Source organism: Rhinopithecus roxellana, chromosome 4 (genome assembly GCF_007565055.1).
Source record: "Rhinopithecus roxellana isolate Shanxi Qingling chromosome 4, ASM756505v1, whole genome shotgun sequence".
Classification (NCBI taxonomy): Eukaryota; Metazoa; Chordata; class Mammalia; order Primates; family Cercopithecidae; genus Rhinopithecus; species Rhinopithecus roxellana.
This window is the reverse complement of record NC_044552.1, coordinates 66,263,992-66,281,892: the sequence shown is the minus strand read 5'-3', so window position 1 is coordinate 66,281,892 and position 17,901 is coordinate 66,263,992. Positions and strand designations below refer to the sequence as shown.

The 17,901-nt window shown below is 40.6% G+C and overlaps 1 protein-coding gene across 6 annotated transcripts in view; it reads right to left on the bottom strand.

Moving 5' to 3' along the window:
* Positions 1-9,131: 9,131 nt before the first annotated feature.
* OPRM1 (opioid receptor mu 1) overlaps positions 9,132-17,901 on the bottom strand; it is a 127,030-nt gene continuing 118,260 nt past the window's right edge. For 2 of the 6 annotated variants that reach the window (XM_010357558.2, XM_010357560.2), the window contains exon 4: positions 9,620-9,905. In XM_010357558.2, the coding sequence (XP_010355860.1) occupies positions 9,867-9,905 (39 nt within the window). In that variant the 3' untranslated portion in view covers positions 9,620-9,866. Of the gene's footprint in view, positions 9,906-15,056; positions 15,156-17,901 lie in introns of those variants that run through there. The other 4 variants (XM_010357559.1, XM_010357557.1, XM_010357556.2 and 1 more) reach the window with 3 other exon arrangements.

The following is a 17,901-nucleotide window of genomic DNA, read 5'->3' as shown; positions in this document are numbered from 1 at the left end:
GAATCTAATTTATATAGATGCAGTAGCTTGCATGGAAAATACTCTGCTGGGAAGTAGGCCTATTGGTTTTCTCTGGTCCCTTGAGAAATAAGGGCCATGAATTTCCATAAAGCAAATGAGTTTTGAGTTAATACAGCAGTGATCAGTTACAGCTCCCCACTGAGACAGAGCACTGGGTGAGCCTGGGGGCAGATAGGAACAAATTGTATTACAGCCAAAGAGAATTACAGGAAGCCCTTGTTATTTTCCTGTTTTCTGAATGGACCCCTGCAGAGGCAGGAACAGGCATTAGGAATCAGGTTTGTCACCTGCAGAGATGCAGGAGAACAAGAATCAACCCATGGATTTCTTGTGCTAGTCAGGATATTGGAGAATGAATTCTGACTGGTTCTAAGTCAGAATGATTGAGAGAAGAGAGTTGTTATTTAGTGAAACCGAGGGTTGGGGAGGGTTGTAGCTGGTCCACTGCAATGTCAAGTCATGAGCACAGACATATGTCAATTGGTGGTGTGGACCTCCTAATCTAGTCCGGTAGTTCTCATCCTGAGTGCATATCTGTGTGATGACAAACATTTCAGGGACAAGTAAAAAGTTTTAAACACAACAACAAACGAATAAGCAATGGCAACAAAAAACGCAAACAAAAAACCAAACAAAACCTCCCCCCAAACCCCTAAACCCTTACAGGGTAGGCAAGTAGGGGATAGGTGTTTCTGAAAACACCTAACTGGCCATTTTATTCAAATTCACTTTATAAATGAAACCTCTTCTTTTGGAAGTCTCTGGCGGAATCCTTAGATGATCATGGCCACTGATTTCAAAGCATGACATCTCAGAACACAGCAGGGAAAAGCCACATGTAGCACTATGGTAGGAAAAGTGTGGAATTTAATACTGCGTCTCAAGGCTGCATTGTGCAAAGGAAACTTTGGGCACATAGCATGGCATGTGGCACTTTTTTTTTTTTTGAGACAGTGTCGTTCTGTTGACCAGCCTGGGGTGCAATGCTGCGATCTCGGCTCACTGCAACTTCCGCCTCCCCAGTTCAAACAATTCTCCTGCCTCAGCCTCCTGACTAGCTGGGATTACAGGCGTGCACCACCATGCTTGGCTAATTTTGTATTTTTAGTAGAGACAGGGGTTCACCATATTGGCCAGGATGTTCTTGATCTCCTGACCTTGTGTTCCGCCCTCCTCGGCCTTCCAGAAGTGCTGGAATTCCAGGCGTGATCCACCACACCCAGTCTACACTTTTTTATTTGGGGAAAGTAAGAAGTCTAATATGCCACCAGCAGGACCCACATGTTTACCTCCGCTTGGAGAACCTTTGAGACTTTACTGAAGGCTGTACACCTGTCACTGAGCCTTCGTATCACAGAGCAGTGAACAACCTTGGTAGCCAAATCTACCCTGAAGATGAAAAGAGTCACCAACTGATTCTAGGCTTGGTTGTTTCAGTGTCACAGCAGTGTAGGGTGGTGACATTGACACCACAACCAGATACAGAATATGAAAAGCACTTCTGCAACCCAGAAACCCAGCTCCTAAGGGAACCAGGGAAGGAGAGCCTCTGAGCCATTTGAATTTTGCAAATATTGGGTAGTGTTGGGACACTTCTGTCCTTCTTGAAATGGGGGAAAATAATTGTTATTCTCCTTCCCAGAACTTCTTTGTCTTTGTCCTCTTGGACAGGAAAATCACAACCATTATGTCACACAAATATAATCTCCCCTCCTTTCTCTCTGGTCTTGTTAATTAAAGCAGTTTTGCTGTGCTTAAATTAATGAAATGTACTCATGTTGTTCAGTGAATATGGCTAGGTTCAATTTTACCCAGACTCTTAGGAAAACAGTTGTCTCCTTTATTTCCTCTTTTTTCTCTTCTCCTACATCTTCTGTGGTTTATATCACTTCTCTCATTTCCATTTGGTATTTTGTAACCTTGTGAATTTATTGAAACAGTTCTAGCCTCACTGGACAATGCAAACTTAAATAAAACATTTATGCATTTGAAGCAAAAGAGCATACGTTTAAGAGACTTGAAAGCAAATGGGATGTGACAGCCTGTTTTCAACTTTTAGGTCCTTTCAAAAATCAAATTGCAAAGGAAGTTATAGGTAATATTGGAAACCACCTTTCTCTGGAAAGTTTTTGCTGTGAAACTTTCCTATTACGGTGTTTGTGACAATGTGAAGATGAATTTTCCCCACTGTCTCAAAGGGCCTCTGTGTTCTCTCTTTAAAACCTAAAACAGGCCGGGTGCGGTGGCTCATGCCTGTAATCCCAGCCCTTTGGGAAGCCGAGGCGGCCGGATCACGAGGTCAGGAGATTGAGACCACCCTGGCTAACACAGTGAAACCCCGTCTCTACTAAAAGTACAAAAAAATTAGCCGGACGTGATGGCGGCGCCTGTAGTCCCAGCTACTTGGGAGGCTGAGGCAGGAGAATGGCGTGAACCCGGGAGGCAGTGAGCTAAGATCCGGCCACTGCACTCCAGCCTGGGCGACACAGCGAGACTCCGTCTCAAAAAAATAAATAAAATAAAATAAAATAAAATAAAATAAAAAAACCCTAAAACAAATGCTTATTTTTCCTTATGAGTATGCTTATGCTAAGAATGTAATACTTTTAGTTGGAACTTAAGCAACAAAACTCTGAATCTAAACCTGTGTAATGAAAGAGGTTTATTGCTTAAGAGGTTTAGGTTTTATGTACACAATTGTGGGGCAGGTAGAAAACTATATTTGATTCATGAAATAGCTTTGGATGACAGTAAATCATTGAGATGTATGATAGAGGCAAATTCAGGTGCCACTGAAATTGTTGGTAGCCCCCTACATGGGATATAATTAATATTACTGTTCTTTCAAAATCAAAAATGAAGATACATCATCTGAAAAATATGAATATATCTACTATTACCCTGAAACATTTTGGGCTGCTCTGGTTAATATTGGGCAATTTTTACACTAACAAAAAACTGGTATAGTTTTGTGTTGCTCCCACAGGACAGAAGTTTTCCTGAAACACGGAGCTGTAAGACTGTCTAATGTAGCTGCTTGTGCTTGGCTGTGGCCTTTGGTAGGTCCTGTACCTGGTCTGAGAGATTCTACAGGAACTTTGCAACTTTGAATAGATTGCTACATGCTCTACAAAACGTCTGAGTGCTTTTAGAGATAATTTCTTTGGATAAAAGGTAGTGAGGTGAACTACTTTCTCTAAGTAGCAGCAAGGTGTGTTGGCAAATCATTCCAATGGTAGATTGGTTAATAGGAGTAAACTTTCATCTTTTTTCCTTGCCCTCTATTATTTCAACTTGATTCTTACCTTGCTCTTCCCAAATAAACAATAAACTTTCTGCATTGTCTGAGACCCCGTAGTGTGTTCTAGGAGCATATTAATGTATTGCAATAAAGTTTTACTTTAGTTTCAAGCATATGAAGTACTTTTGGATGCAAATGGATTAAAGATTTACTGTTTTTTGAGTCTGAGATTAAAAGGAAGGTCTCATCCCTTGTGTCACAGGAGATCAGAGGATTGTTTTCCGTAGGTATGCGATTCCTAGGAATTAATGTCTAGAGTTCTAACATCCCACTCCATACCTGTGGAAAACAACTTCTTCTGTAATTTTTTAAAGTTTAAGTGCGATTTCAAGTGCAGGTTTCAATGAAGTTCTCAGTACAAGGTAACAGGAAATGCAAAGTGAGTTGAAAAAGTATATTATTACATTTGCATAAAATGCATGATGGGAAAAACCCCTAGAAAATTGATCTTTCTCTGCATATCTGCCTAGGGTCTAGAATAATCTTTTCATATATTTGAGTCAGAAGATGCTTTCAAAAATTGATAAATTTAATTTTAATGATTTCTGAGCTCTTAAAATTCCTTTAAAAATGTATACACTGCATTTATTCAATATTGTGTGGAAAGTACCTTGTTACAAAAGTACCTTTAGTCCACTGTCAATCTGATTTTCCTCCCTTAAAATCTCACTGTCAATGGTCCTTATATTTGTAATTCAAGTGTCAGAGGCGTTTGAACCAGAGAGACTCCATCTTGAATAGGGGCTGGGTAAAATAAGGCTGAGACCTACTGGGCTGCATTCCCAGGAGGTTAGGCATTCTAAGTCACAGGAAGACATAGGAGGTTGGCACAAGGTACAGGTCACAAAGACCTTACTGACAAAAGGATGTGGTAAAGAAGCCGGCCAAACCCCACCAAAACCAAGACGGCAATGAAAGTTGCCTCTGATTGTCCTCACTGCTCATTATACGCTAATTATATTGCATTAGCATGCTAAAAAACCATTCCCACCAGTAACATGACAGTTTACAAATGCCATGGCAATGTCAGGAAGTTGCCCTACATGGTCTTAAAAGAGGAAGAAACCTCAGTTCTGGGAATTGCCCACTCCTTTCCCAGAAAACTCATGAACAATCCACCCCTTGTTTAGCGTATAATCAAGAAATAACCACAAAAATAGCCAACCAGCAGCCCTTGGCACTACACCGCCTATAGAGCAGCCATTCTTTATTCCTTTACTTTCCTAATAAACTTGCTTTTGAGGGAGAAGAAAAGGATAAATCAGTTAGGTAGACAACTAAGACTAGTCCTTGCAGAAGCAGCCTGCCTGAAAAATCATAGCTACAGGCAAAAATGGAGCAGCCTGGGGAAAACTCAGACTGTAACTGCTGCACTCTTAGAAAGTAAGGCCCAGCACAGAAGCCTTTTGTTCACTGTGTGATTAGCGGGCTCCCAGGAAAAAGTTTCCTGCTTTTTTCTGCTCTGTGGGAACTTCCTAAAACTAAAACAAACCCACAATTATACAACAAGAGAAGCTATGCTTTGTGCTTGCCTAGAGACATCCCGTAGCTGCATAGATAGAGGCAGTTGTACAGACAGCTTTTCAGATAAGAGAAGTTACTCAAATAGCTACAGAGATGAGAGGAGTTTCTTACAAAAGCTTTTGGATTCAGCTGTAAAAGCAGCAACCCACTTGTGCTCCCGTCTCTGCTAGAGATAGCTTTTCTCTTCTGCTTATTAAACTTTTGCTCCAACCTCACCCTTTGTGTCCACGCTCCTTAATTTTCTTGGTTGTGAGACAGTGAGCTCAGATAACACCTTAGACAACAAGACCATTGATCCTGACCTGTTTCACTTTCACTTTACTCTATGGACTCCCCTGAATTCTTTCTTGCATGAGGTCCAAAATCTTTTGGGGTTTCTATCAGACCCCTTTCCAGTAACAGAAGTGCTTAGGACACAATAATATTGTTTGCATTAAATTGAACTTGACTCATCTGTCTACTGTTTTAAGAATGGTACTCAATATGGGTGGTATTGTATAACAAAAGGTTGAACATTTGCCACACAATGCAGCTCACAAAGCTATCTACATTTGGTTTTGCTTCTGGAGCAGTTTGTAATGTACACAATTCCTTGTACTTTTTATATTTTTGATGACAGTGAAGAACATTGACTATGGGTTGAAATTATTTGTAATTAAACGGATTAAATGGCTCTTAAATGGATGTCCCAGAGTTGGACTCTTTAATTGACTTTTGCCTTAGATGCTACTTGCAGTGGTCTTAAATGCAATCTGCAGGCCCTTTTCTGACTGTGGATCCTGAACCATACCAAACTGGGGAAAACACAGTGGTTAGAGTTGTAGTGGCCCAGGCATTTATGAACTTTTATGTTCTCACTCTTCTCCTGAGCCCAAGCAATAGGCCAGTGAGTAAAGAATTATGTTGAGAATCCAGACAACAATCTCGATGTTTCTACAATGACAGTAGGGATTCCTTGAGAAACCAATTTTCTGTTGGTGGATATTTCTACGAAGAGGATAATATTTCTTCCAGCAGCAGTTTTTTTTTTGGTTCTGATTGACCGCAAGAATTGTACAACCACAACTTAGGTGTGTGTGGCCAGTTGAGGAGCTGAGAAACTTAAGCTACTATGTCCTATTCTTACATTGCTTTGGCTAGAACCCTCTAGAATTTGTGAAACCACAACGGATAGTATCAGCTTCTGCAGTATTCATGGCATAAGCTGGAGAAAAATTTCTAGTGCCATCTTATCTTGGTAATTGCCAGTAGATGGAGAATATGTCCATATAAAACTGATTATCTTTATTATATGAGAGATACAGTATGCATCTTATCATTTCCACATATTTAGATAAAACATTTAATTGAAGCAGTACCAAAAATATTTTGTTTTTAGCTTTTAAACATATAAATGGACTTAAGTAAAGACTTTGAATGCTTTGGGGACTTTCTGATAAATGTGGTCAGAATCTTTGCAGAGGTATTTTCTTTGTATCTTAGCTACATTTTATATCTATGTTTCTGAATTTCAACTTTTGCCTGGATCTTGAGATGTAAAGGGCATGCTGTGATAATGTGGGAAACAGAATTTGCTAGCATCTTTTGGGTAATATTAAATGAACTAAGTGAGACTTTTTCAATAATAAAATTTGCAAGTCAATGGATATCAGTTTTATCAACACAGTCATACTATTGAAGGAAATGAATGCTCTCTTACCTACTCACAGCTATGTCCTAGAAGAGTTTATTTTAAAACAGCAACTGTCTATTTCAATGTTGAGAAGTGTCTCAAATGGCCAGATTAGGAGTTCTCCTTCTGACAGCCCTGTTGGGATGCCATTCTATCACAGAAGGCTCCCCTTAAGGGGTTTCCTGCCTTCTCAAGGAGGTTTCTCTCAGGGTTTAGTGCCAAAGATGAGCAGAGATTGTTCCCAGTGAATTCCCCAAGTTTCCCTTGTTGTTGTTTTGGTGCTGATAGTTTTCATTTATAATTTTCACTGCACACAGGAAGCATTTGCTGCCTGGTAGGCCAAACTTTTTGTACGTATTATGTCACTTAATCTTGATCACAATTCGGTAAGGTTGCTATTATCATTCACGGTTTTAAGGGAAGACTGAAGCTAGGAGAGCTTAAATATGTTGCTCAAAACCACAAAGTTGAAAAATTTCAACGTGTATTCAGACATTGGTTTGCATGACCTTGAAGCTCAAATTTTAGCTTCTTTGCTCTACTCTTTTATTCAACATCATCAAGCTGTTAAGGTGGGTCTACAATGTTACAGCTAGAGGCTTAAAACAGAAGTATGATCAAATCCCCTTCTGAGGACAGATACCCTCTTCCCATGGGGACATTAATAGCAGGGTCCTAGGGATTCACCATTGCCCCAGCCAGTCTCTTTCCTCTTCTTCTCTTTCTAATGATTGGCAAGGAAAGAGGGATGAAGGAGCAAAATAACAGTGGAGACTGAAAGAGAAAATACCACTAACTACTTGGGACACAATAAGCTAGAATTTCCACAGCATGTGATCAGGTGAAGAAGCAAAGCTTCCGCCCATATCTATAGTCTGCATTTCTGGGATACCAACCCAGAAAGATACCGCATCCTTAGGCAAGGGTAAAATTAGAAGCAAGAAAAAAGCAGAATATTCCATTTTCTTTATCTTCAGATTTTATCAGAAACCTTAGCCCATCTAGTTGAGTTAGGGTTGTTATGTCTCTACTTGCCTTGGAATTGCAAGGTGGTTCTAGCAAATTTACATTAAAAAATGGTTTTGAATGAAAAATGTTGACGATGCACTTATTTATTATTTACTTTAGAATGTCTTATTTTAAAAATAACCCCCTTTATTGTGTATTCTGCGTAGAGTCTCAAAGATGACATGGAAGAAACTTGTTCACACACATGACATTTGTGGAAAAAGATACATCAGGTCCTACTTGAAGACAAAGTTGCTCTCAACAACTTGCCAGATAATTCGTACTAGGAGCTGGTATTAAGCAGAAACAATGTGGAAAAACAGCCTGACGAGCAAAAGCAATAGTATGTCATCCCTTGAGAGAAACCATCATAGCCCATGAAAAGCATGAATTTTCCTCCTCTGTAATTTACATACAAATATTACGTTGTGCTCTGTTTGAATTATCCATTTTACTTATGGAAGCTCTAGTAATGTATATATGTAAATATTACACACTATTACACTTTTTTAACATTCTAAATCTTTTTAAGGTCCTAGTTTTAGCTACTTTTGTCAGAAAATATAAAAAATTAAACATAATATATGTCTATTATGGAACACAATATTTGAGAAATGGAGATGATTACAAGCAAACATGAAACTTCATCAGAAGGAAACATTAGAACACTTATTTTGGCTTTTGTTTTTTCCCATCTACTGGATACATGGGTTGAGTCCACATAACTATAGCCAATAGATCTGAGAGTAAATTCAGTTATTCTGATCCCAACAGCTGTTTTCTAGAAACATTGCTTTTGGATATCTGGCACATATTTGTGCGTTGTCAGATCGATGAAGAAATACAAATTTTACAATGGAGTCTTCTGGCAGATTGTAGACTCAGGAATACTCAGAAGTCAGCAGTCTAGTTTTCACTTATATCTTCATAGATAGCTACAAGGAGTATTTGATTCGTTTAATCAATGCTGACAAAAGTTCAAAATGGGGAGCTTCTCGGCATTGGCCATCTGACTTGGCTGTCTACCTAGATTAAGTAAAATGGGTGATTGCCAAATCTCTACTGTGTTTCACAACAAAGAAAATCAGTCAAAGAGGAGAATTGTCTTAGAGAAACCATTTAGAAGATTGACACTTTACAAAGGAAATCTTGACATTTAGCAGAGATCAAAAAGACCAAAATATTGGTGGTAACATTATATAAACACAATCTTCAGGAAAATATTTTTGGGCCATTGTTAATATTTCACATCCAAGTAACTACACAGGATTGAAAAATAGATGACACACTTTTTTATATGGTCATTTGAGTCTGTCTTGAGATTATGTTTATTGGATCTATTATTTAAAAAAAGTTTAAACTGTTCTGGCAATCAACAAAAACATCTGTCATTTTATTACACTGATTCAAAAGGCATAAGGATTCTGAGCTGAGTTAAAAAAAGAAAATAATATGTGGGGAGCATGCGGTATGGAGAAACCAGTGAGAAATAAAGAGTACATTTTAATGCTTGACTTCCTGCATGGATGAAGTGATGAGCTCATTGACTATTACCTTTTGTGAACACTTAAATAGGAGCGAGAAAATTGCACATTTAAAACTGGAGAACAAACCACTGAAAGCCTAAGAATGAAAAATCCCCCATGATGACTCTTTGGAAGTATTTGCAGTGCATGAGAATCAACCTTTCTACAGCTGACACATGACTGTGGTTTAGATTACCTTTTATGCTGATCTCTTCCCTTGCAGTTATGGAGCTAGATGAAAGAGATGTTATTTTTTTAAACAATACAAAACCAAGTAATGGAGGTGAAAATGATGCCTTAGCCAGATGCTAATTTTAAGGTGAACGTTAAAGATCTAAAATAGAATAATGGATCCATTGCCTTGCAAAGCACTAGAAAGACTCGGACCTTCCGTTCAAGGTGCTTTGATCAGAGGTAGCATTTACTTTATGTGCTTCTATGGTGAACTTAACAAAAGATGGTTTTTCTTTGATGAGGTCATAAATATTTGCTTGAAAACAAAATATTACGACAGAAGGGTCACCTTTTATGATGACTTTAATTCACATACCACAGTGGGTTTTGGTTCCATTGAGTGTCTTGCACAAACTGGACTCCTCAGTGTGGTATACTCCTTTCCTTCCAAATGCTCCACTTACTTTGGCTGTCCCTCTAATGTGCAGAGCAGAGTGGCCAGAGAGGAAAGAGGTTGGATGACCTAAAAGCAGGCACTTTCCTAGAGAATTAGAGCATCCTACGCATTCTTGAAGCAACCTGCTTCCACACACATGGTGGCTGCTAAGCTTGGTGAAGGTCGAAATGGCATGAAATCCTGTTAGGGCAACGGAGAAGTTTCTGCTTCCAGATTTTCAAGCTGAAAAGAGAGAAAGAGCAAAGATAGTGGACATTTCAGATGTGGTTGCAGCACACATTTGTTGAGCATCTTCTGCCCGTAAGAACTATACTAAAGACCTTCTTGTATACTTTCACCTGCAAGTCTCAGTTTCTCTTAAATGTCAAGACATTAATCAATCTCTTCAGACATTTTGAATAATCTTCTGGCTCATTATGAATATGCTCTTCATTTGTGTATACTACTGAAAACAACTGTATAGTCATTATAGAGATATTATTGATACTTTCCTTGAAAAAATACCTTCTAATCGAAACTCTTTCTCCCCCTTTGTTACCCTCTTCCTCCCTCTTTAGCCTCAAATCATTTATGACTTGATAAACATTTTGAAAGGAAAGCAATGCTTTTTTCAATACTTCTGATCTTCTTTATTTCCAGATAAAGATATTTTTATTTTTACCCAATTCTCAAAATTAATGATTTTTTTTCCCCTGTAACTGATTTGAATGACATCCCACCTGATCCCCACTGTAAAGCTGGCATATGTGTTGAACAGTAACAAAATTTGCTCAGATACATGGAAATGTGGCCTGGTATTTTCAGGTAAGGAAAGACGAATGTGGAAATATAAGTTTTGTAATTAACAAATAATTTTTGCTATCATTCATTATAATATTGCTGAGGAGAAAAGGAGATGTTTGTATAATAAGTGTAAAGGGGTAAAAGATCATTTTTTAAAAATTTTGTTTTGGTAAACTTGCTTTATCCATGTGCTTTACCATCTGCTTTCTCTCTCTTTCTCTCTCTCTCTCTGTCTTTCTCTCTCTTTCTCTTTCTCTCTCTCTCTGTTTATCTCTCTCTCTCATACACACACCATCTTTTTAAACCATTTGTTGCTTTACCCTTAAATATTTCAGTACATGTTTTCTAATAATAAAGAATAGGTCAGGTCATTCTCACTTTAGGGAGAGGCAGTCCATCATGGCCAGAAGTGTCCCTGCACACCCTTGCTGACCCTGAGAAATTGTAAGGTCTAACTGTCCTTTGACTCTGATCGTTTCTGTGGCTGGCAATTAAGTAGGCACAGGCGACCACAGCACTGACCACAGTGTGGCTGCTTGCTCCTAGGAGAGGTTTGTTTATTGCTCCCCCAGGTGCTGAGACTTAAGCTCTGGGTTCCTCAACTGTGATATGACCCACTGTGTGTGTACTGCCATCTGGTCCCATCGTATTGCCTTGTGGAATTTGGGAGTAGGGGAACTGGCACTATTACGCTAAAGCTTCTGCTGTTTGCTCTGCTGTTAGTAGTCAATTGCCTGAGTCTTTTGTCTAATTTTGGCACCTATAGAGTGGCAAAGCAACCTACTTGCTTGCTTAGTCATCTCCTTTGGAATCCTGTTACTTCTTGCCATCTTCTAAGGGGTTGAGATTCTTCCCAAAGTGGCACAAAGTGCAGGGCGCCAAGACAGACAACAACTTTTTGGAAGAATAAAAAGGCAAGAACTCATAAGCTGGGTTCAGGGACATTTGTGAACTCCCTAGGTCTGGTAGCAAATATTCTGGCCCAAATGGTGCAGAAGGTGGGCAGCGAGTGGTCCACCTCTGTCCTATCTGTTGATGAACAAGAGTTGAGCCAATAGATGGAGGCTGAAAAGTGAGGGATAAAATCCAACAAACTGCCCTGGTTTCTGTTTGCTCTCCTATAGGGTAAAGGACCGAGAGAACATTCCGGACCCCATTAGGGAGGAAAGCACAACTGTGTCAAGTTGTAAGTTACAATTGTCTACACCTGAAGGGCAATGTATTCCCACAGAGAGTACCAAGATGCAGATCCATGGGGAGAGAGAAAGGAAAGAAGTCCAGGGATGCTTTGATCAGCAGACAGGGGGCTGTTCGACACTTGGCTGCTGCGCTGGTGTAACAAAGGAGTAAGAAAGGTTATGCCTTAGAGCATGCAGAACAGAGGCTGTCTCATGTGGGACCCTGTACTTTAAAACACTGTGCAAATTACGTCATTTAGACAGAATCATGTCCCACAATAAGGTTTGCTACTCTGGATTTCTGTTTTAGTGACTACATTATGGCCAATCCCAGAAGATTTTCCTTTCCTTTCCTCCCCTCCCCTCCCCCTCCCTTTCCCCCCTCCTCCTCTCCTCTCCTCTCCTCTCCTCTCCTCTCCTCTCCTCTCCTCTCCTCTCCTCTCCCCTCCTCTCCTCTCCTTTCCTTTCCTTTCCTTTTTTTCTTTTTTTGAGGCAGAGTCTCATTCTGTCACCCAGGCTAGAGTGCAGTGGCATGATCTTGCCTGACTGCAACCCCCACCTCCCAGATTCAAGCAATTCTTATGCCTCAGCCTCCCAAGTAGCTGGAATTATAAGCATGTGCCACCATGCCCAGCTAATTTTTGTATTTTTAGTAGAGACGGGGTTTCCCATGTTGACCAGGCTGATCTTGAGCACTTGACCTCAAGTGATCCACACGCCTTGGCCTCCAAAAGTGGGATTACAGGCATGAGGCACCATGCCCAAGTGAAGAAGATTTTCTTAAGTGAATAAAATCTCATGAAATCCCATGGAGGAAGCTATTTAAAGCCTGAGGGCTGAAGCTGCCCTAGACTTGTTCTGTCCTGGACAGAATGACAGCTTTGATGACGAATCCTCACCCAGAGCATGACCAATGCATTTTTAAGATGGCGTTTCTTTCTCCATGGTAGAGGACTCCACTACTTTTCTTGCCTCACTCTGTCACCCAAGCTGGAGTGCAGTGGTACAATCTCAGCTCACCGCAACCTCCACTTCCAGGCTCAAGCAATTCTCCCACCTCAGTCTCCCACATAGCTGGGACCACAGACATGCAACACCACACCAGGCTAATTTTTGTATTTTTGGTAGAGACGGGGTTTCACCATGTTGCCCATGCTGGTCTTGAACTCTGGAGCTCAAGCGATCTACCCATCTCAGCCTCCCAAAGTGCTGGGATTACAAGCATGAGCCACTGCGCCACCTTATGTCGCTTTTTGATATCCATGCTCAAATGACTAAGTACTAGGTCCTCCTGAGGGATTGCACTAAGTTCTCTTGAGGTCATTCTCTTGTAAGGACCACACATTTAACTACCCAGATTTGATACAAAAAAAAAAAAATGGGAAGGGAAGTAACTCTATCCACTGGGCAGGGCTGTTTAAAGCCCTGTTATCTACTACTTTTGTGGCTCCCGGGGCTGAATGTGTAATTGCTATTGATAATTTACATTCTTGTTCTGTAAATGTTCATGATGTCCAGGGGAGATTTTTTTGGTTGGAAGAGCCATTTGTAGAGAGGGAGAGAAGGATGCATGCACAACTGGACACAACTTGGCTTTGGTTCTCTTCTAAGTTAAAAAAAAATTTAGAATTCCAGAAGGAGAAAAGGAAACCACAACCTTGATCAAGGGCTTAAATACAATAGGACTAATGAAAAATGTAATATTTCAATGTAACAGCCTTGTATGGCCAGTGAAAAAAAGCTAATGGGAATTTGGAGGCTTGTGGTAGATCATTGCCAACTGAATTTTGTTGCTATTATAGTCCTGGCTGTTACAGACATTGTGACTGTAAATGAATCAAATCTCTGTGATTGCACCTGGTGTGCCATTTTGGACTTTGGCCGTGTATTTTTCTCAATCCCTTTTGCACCCAAAGATTAAGACTGCTTCCCTGGCTGACCCTCCAAAACATGTTTACTGGGCTGTTGCAGCACTACTTGAATTTCCCTGTTATTTATCGCCAGTAGGTAAGTCAAAACATGGGACAAGCCTCTCTCTCTTTCTCTCTCTCTCTCTCTCTTTTTTTTTTTTTGCAGAGAAATTGGGCTTACTATATTGATGATATTCTATTGAAAGGTCTCAATAAAATTAGCCGATGCTAAATCACATGAAGGTCCAGAGAGGCTCTTAATTCTGATAAGATACAGGACCAGCCACCCAAGTCAAAATCTCCAAAACGATGTGAACTAAGACTCAAAAGTTGATCCTAGACTGTAAATAAAATATTCTTTGCTCTATGGCTCTCCTAAGAGAAAGGAAGCCTGGCACTTAATTGGACTATTTAGATCTTAGAGACAATACATGCCTTACCTATGCATGCCTCCTGTTGAGTCCTATGTTCAAGTTGATTAGAAGTCTGCCATATATGGCTGGGGACCTAAGCTGCAGGTGACACTTGGGTCAGTGTAGCAGGTTGTTGCAGCAGACCACCCAGGGGGCCCTTTTCAACTCCAGGCTTCTGGAAAGGGAAACAATCTCCACCTGGAGGTACCCCTTAGCATTCTGGACTCACTGCTTCCCTGGCACCACTCCCCACTTCACTGGGGAAAGGACACCTTAGACCCTGGAGGTGCTCAGAGGAGGGAAAAATGAATGCTCTTTTTGTCTCTGAATCTCAGCCTCTCACTTGGCAAACTGTGTATCAAAGTGTGATACACTGTGTATCAAAATGTGATATCAAAATGTGTATCAAAGTGTGATACACTGTGCCTGGTGTGTCAAAGACAGCTCCCCCAAATGAATCACGCTTTTACCTGCGCAACCACTCAGACAGCTCATACTGATTCATGTGCTTCTCCTGACACTGAGTGCCCTTGAGTCATGCTATGTAGGGCTCTCCAGGTGACAACTACTTGGTGACCTGCCCATAGAGCTTAACCAAACCAAGGTCATGGTGATCCAAATCAAGTTATATGTTCATATGTGGGAGAGTGGCCCAGAGGATATCCATCCACTGGAGCATGTGGGGGTTGCTATTTGGTTCATCTTTGAGTCCCTGCAATGATTGGCAATGGCACCACTCTTTGGATTTCTTTCCCTTTGTTAGTTCCCTAGGTAAAGAGGGCTATCCTGCCTGAGGGATATGTGGTTCTATTTTTTTTAGTAGAGACAGGATTTCACCATGTTGGCCAGGATGGTCTCGATCTCCTGACCTTGTGATCCACCTGCCTTGGCCTCCCAAAGTGCTGGGATTACAGGCATGAGCCACCGTGCCCGGCCAATGAGTCCTAATTCTTGATTAGTCAAAAGAGCTCAGAAACTCCTGCTTGTGAAGGGATCCCTTAAGCAACCATAAGCAACCCTTAAGCCAGGGGATGAAAAACTCACACAAATGGTCTCCATTAGGGCTAGCACCAGAACCCACGCTCTCTGGCTTCCAATCTTACATTCTTTCACAGGCAAATATTGTAATTGTTAGCCCTTGGTATTCTCACAGTTGAGTATAGATGACTTTTAAAATAAATCTATTTTCTGCAAAGATATTTCATTCAAAAACAGAACAATGTGCCAATTATAATGCTTATTCTTAGCCATGTGTAGTTTAATTCAGTGATTTATACCCCAAAGCTACATACATTTTTTTCTTATACTATCACTGGAAAACAAAGCAAAACAAAAGTGAAAACCCAAGTAAAACAAAAGGGAAAACCCTGCTCTATTTTCAGAGATATGAAATTTTAATGTCTTTTTGTATACCGAAGTATTTAGAGCATATATTTTAAATGAGTAAGAATAAGAGTTTAACAATCAATTTTAGGATTCTGATTAATGCCTAGAACTATGAGACTTTGCCAATTATTCAGTGAAACATTGAATTTTGAATATATTCATGCCTAACTGGGACTGATTATCTGCAGTGGCTTTTAAACATTGCTTAGTGAAACCTTTATTCTGTGAGATTTTATAAGGTGTCCCTTGAAAAACTGGGCCTGTGCTCAGATAAATTGGAGAACTGTAAACCTTTGGCTTAGAAAATGAAATGTGTATGTATGCAACACACACACACACACACACACACACACACAGAGAGAGAGAGAGAGAGAGAGAGAGAGAGAGAGAAAGAAAGAAAGAGAGAAAGAGAGAGAGAGAGAGAGAAGGGCTTTTCAAAGCCCTTTAAATGCTTATACGTATTATCAATCCCCATGACCAAAGTAAGATAGGCCACATTTCCTAACATTTGCCTATAGAGCTTCTCATTCATGGACCACCATTAGCATTTCACTGTAGCAGTGTTCTACAAGAAGTTGGTAGAACGTGTGAAAACTGAAAACCTGGCTGGGAGCGGTGGCTCACGCCTGTAATCCCAGCACTTTGGGAGGCCAAGGCAGGCGGATCACAAGGTCAGGAGATCGAGACTATCCTGGCTAACATGGGGAAACCCTGTCTCTACTAAAAATACAAAAAATTAGCCAGGCATGGTGGCGGGTGCCTGCAGTCCCAGCTACTCAGGAGGCTGAGGCAGGAGAATGGTGTGAATCCAGGAGGCGGAGCTTGCAGTGAGCCGAGATTGCGCCACTGCACTCCAGCCTGGGCAACAGACCGAGACTCTGTCTCAAAAAAAAAAAAAAAAAGAAAACCAAAAACCTTATTCAAAGGGTCATTCCCTCTGATTCTCTAATCATCAAATCTTAACATCTGAATTCTCTCAATGTCCTTTTCATGTAGGCAAAATGATGATGTTTGAATATTAGACTTCTAGTAACAAGAAAATCTCTGCAACTCAAAGCTTAGAAAATTCTAAACTCATGAAGTTGTATACATTAAATAGGTACATCTGTTTGTAAGTCAATCATGTCTCAAGAAAGTGACTTAAAAACTTTTTTGCGGCCGGGCGCGGTGGCTCAAGCCTGTAATCCCAGCACTTTGGGAGGCCGAGACGGGCGGATCACGAGGTCAGGAGATCGAGACCATCCTGGCTAACATGGTGAAACCCCGTCTCTACTAAAAAATACAAAAAATTAGCCGGGCGAGATGGCGGGCGCCTGTAGTCCCAGCTACTCGGGAGGCTGAGGCAGGAGAATGGCGTAAACCCGGGAGGCGGAGCTTGCAGTGAGCTGAGATCCGGCCACTGCACTCCAGCCCGGGAGACAGAGCGAGACTCCGTCTCAAAAAAAAAAAAAAAAAAAAAAAAAAAAAAAAAAAAAAAAACTTTTTTGCGTTTGGTTGTACTGGAATAGCTTTCTCTGTAACCTCTACCCATTGACTTTAATAGGTGGGGTTATGTTGGATAAGTCCAATTCCCAATTCACATTGCTTTAAGTATATGAAGATAGCTATGTTGTCCTTTCTGATCCTTCTATTTCCCAGGATAATCATGAGCAATTATTTTAATTCCCTCTGCCATCTTGGTTGTTCATCTCTGAACACAATCTAATTTGCTTATTTCATTCCTGAAGTGTATTGTCTATTAGAGTGAGGCGAACATTTCTTTGGTTCTAGACACTAAAATTCTGTTGGTGAGACCTATAATTTCAATGGGTTAGATGGCTTATATCATCGTATTGTTGGTCCATGAAGTAAAATCCCCATGACTTATTTCTTATGTGCTACCACTCACATTCTATGTTTCTATAGTTGGATTTTTGGACTAAAATCTTTCTGTAGTAATTACTGTATTTTTAATTTTAGCGAACACTTCTATTATGCTTGGTTTTTCATCTTATCACCGAGGTTATCAAGCATTCTTCCGTTGATTGCAACTGTTAAGATGGGAGTCAATTGAAAATTTACAAACCCGGGCTAGAGGCCCTACTTAGGACGGTTAGAGTCCCTTCTAAGATTTAGGGCATTAGAGACCCCTCTCAGTAAAGTCCCTCTCGGCTAAGAACAGCTTTGATGCTATGGGATATTAACTGCTATTCTCTTGGGATTAATCTGTCTTGCACTCTTCGCTGATGGCTGTGGATGACAGGGTTGGACATGTACAGGATCATGGGACATGGGGAGCTTTTTCCTCCCTAAAAGGGGAAACTTGAGAGCTAATAGGAATGCTGGTAAAGATCCTTTTGCTACTGAGAAGCAGTCACCTGAAATTTTACAGTGTCACTGCAACAGGTGGGTCTTTCTCTGGCCCTCCTGATCATTTCACCTTCCCCACCCTGCCATGGGCAACGCTTTTCTCTCTCTCCCTTTCCTTTCCTATCTTTTTTGTTACTCAGGACAACTGTCTTGCCCAGAGACCACGTGTTGAAACTACAAGTCAGAGGTTTGATTAAAG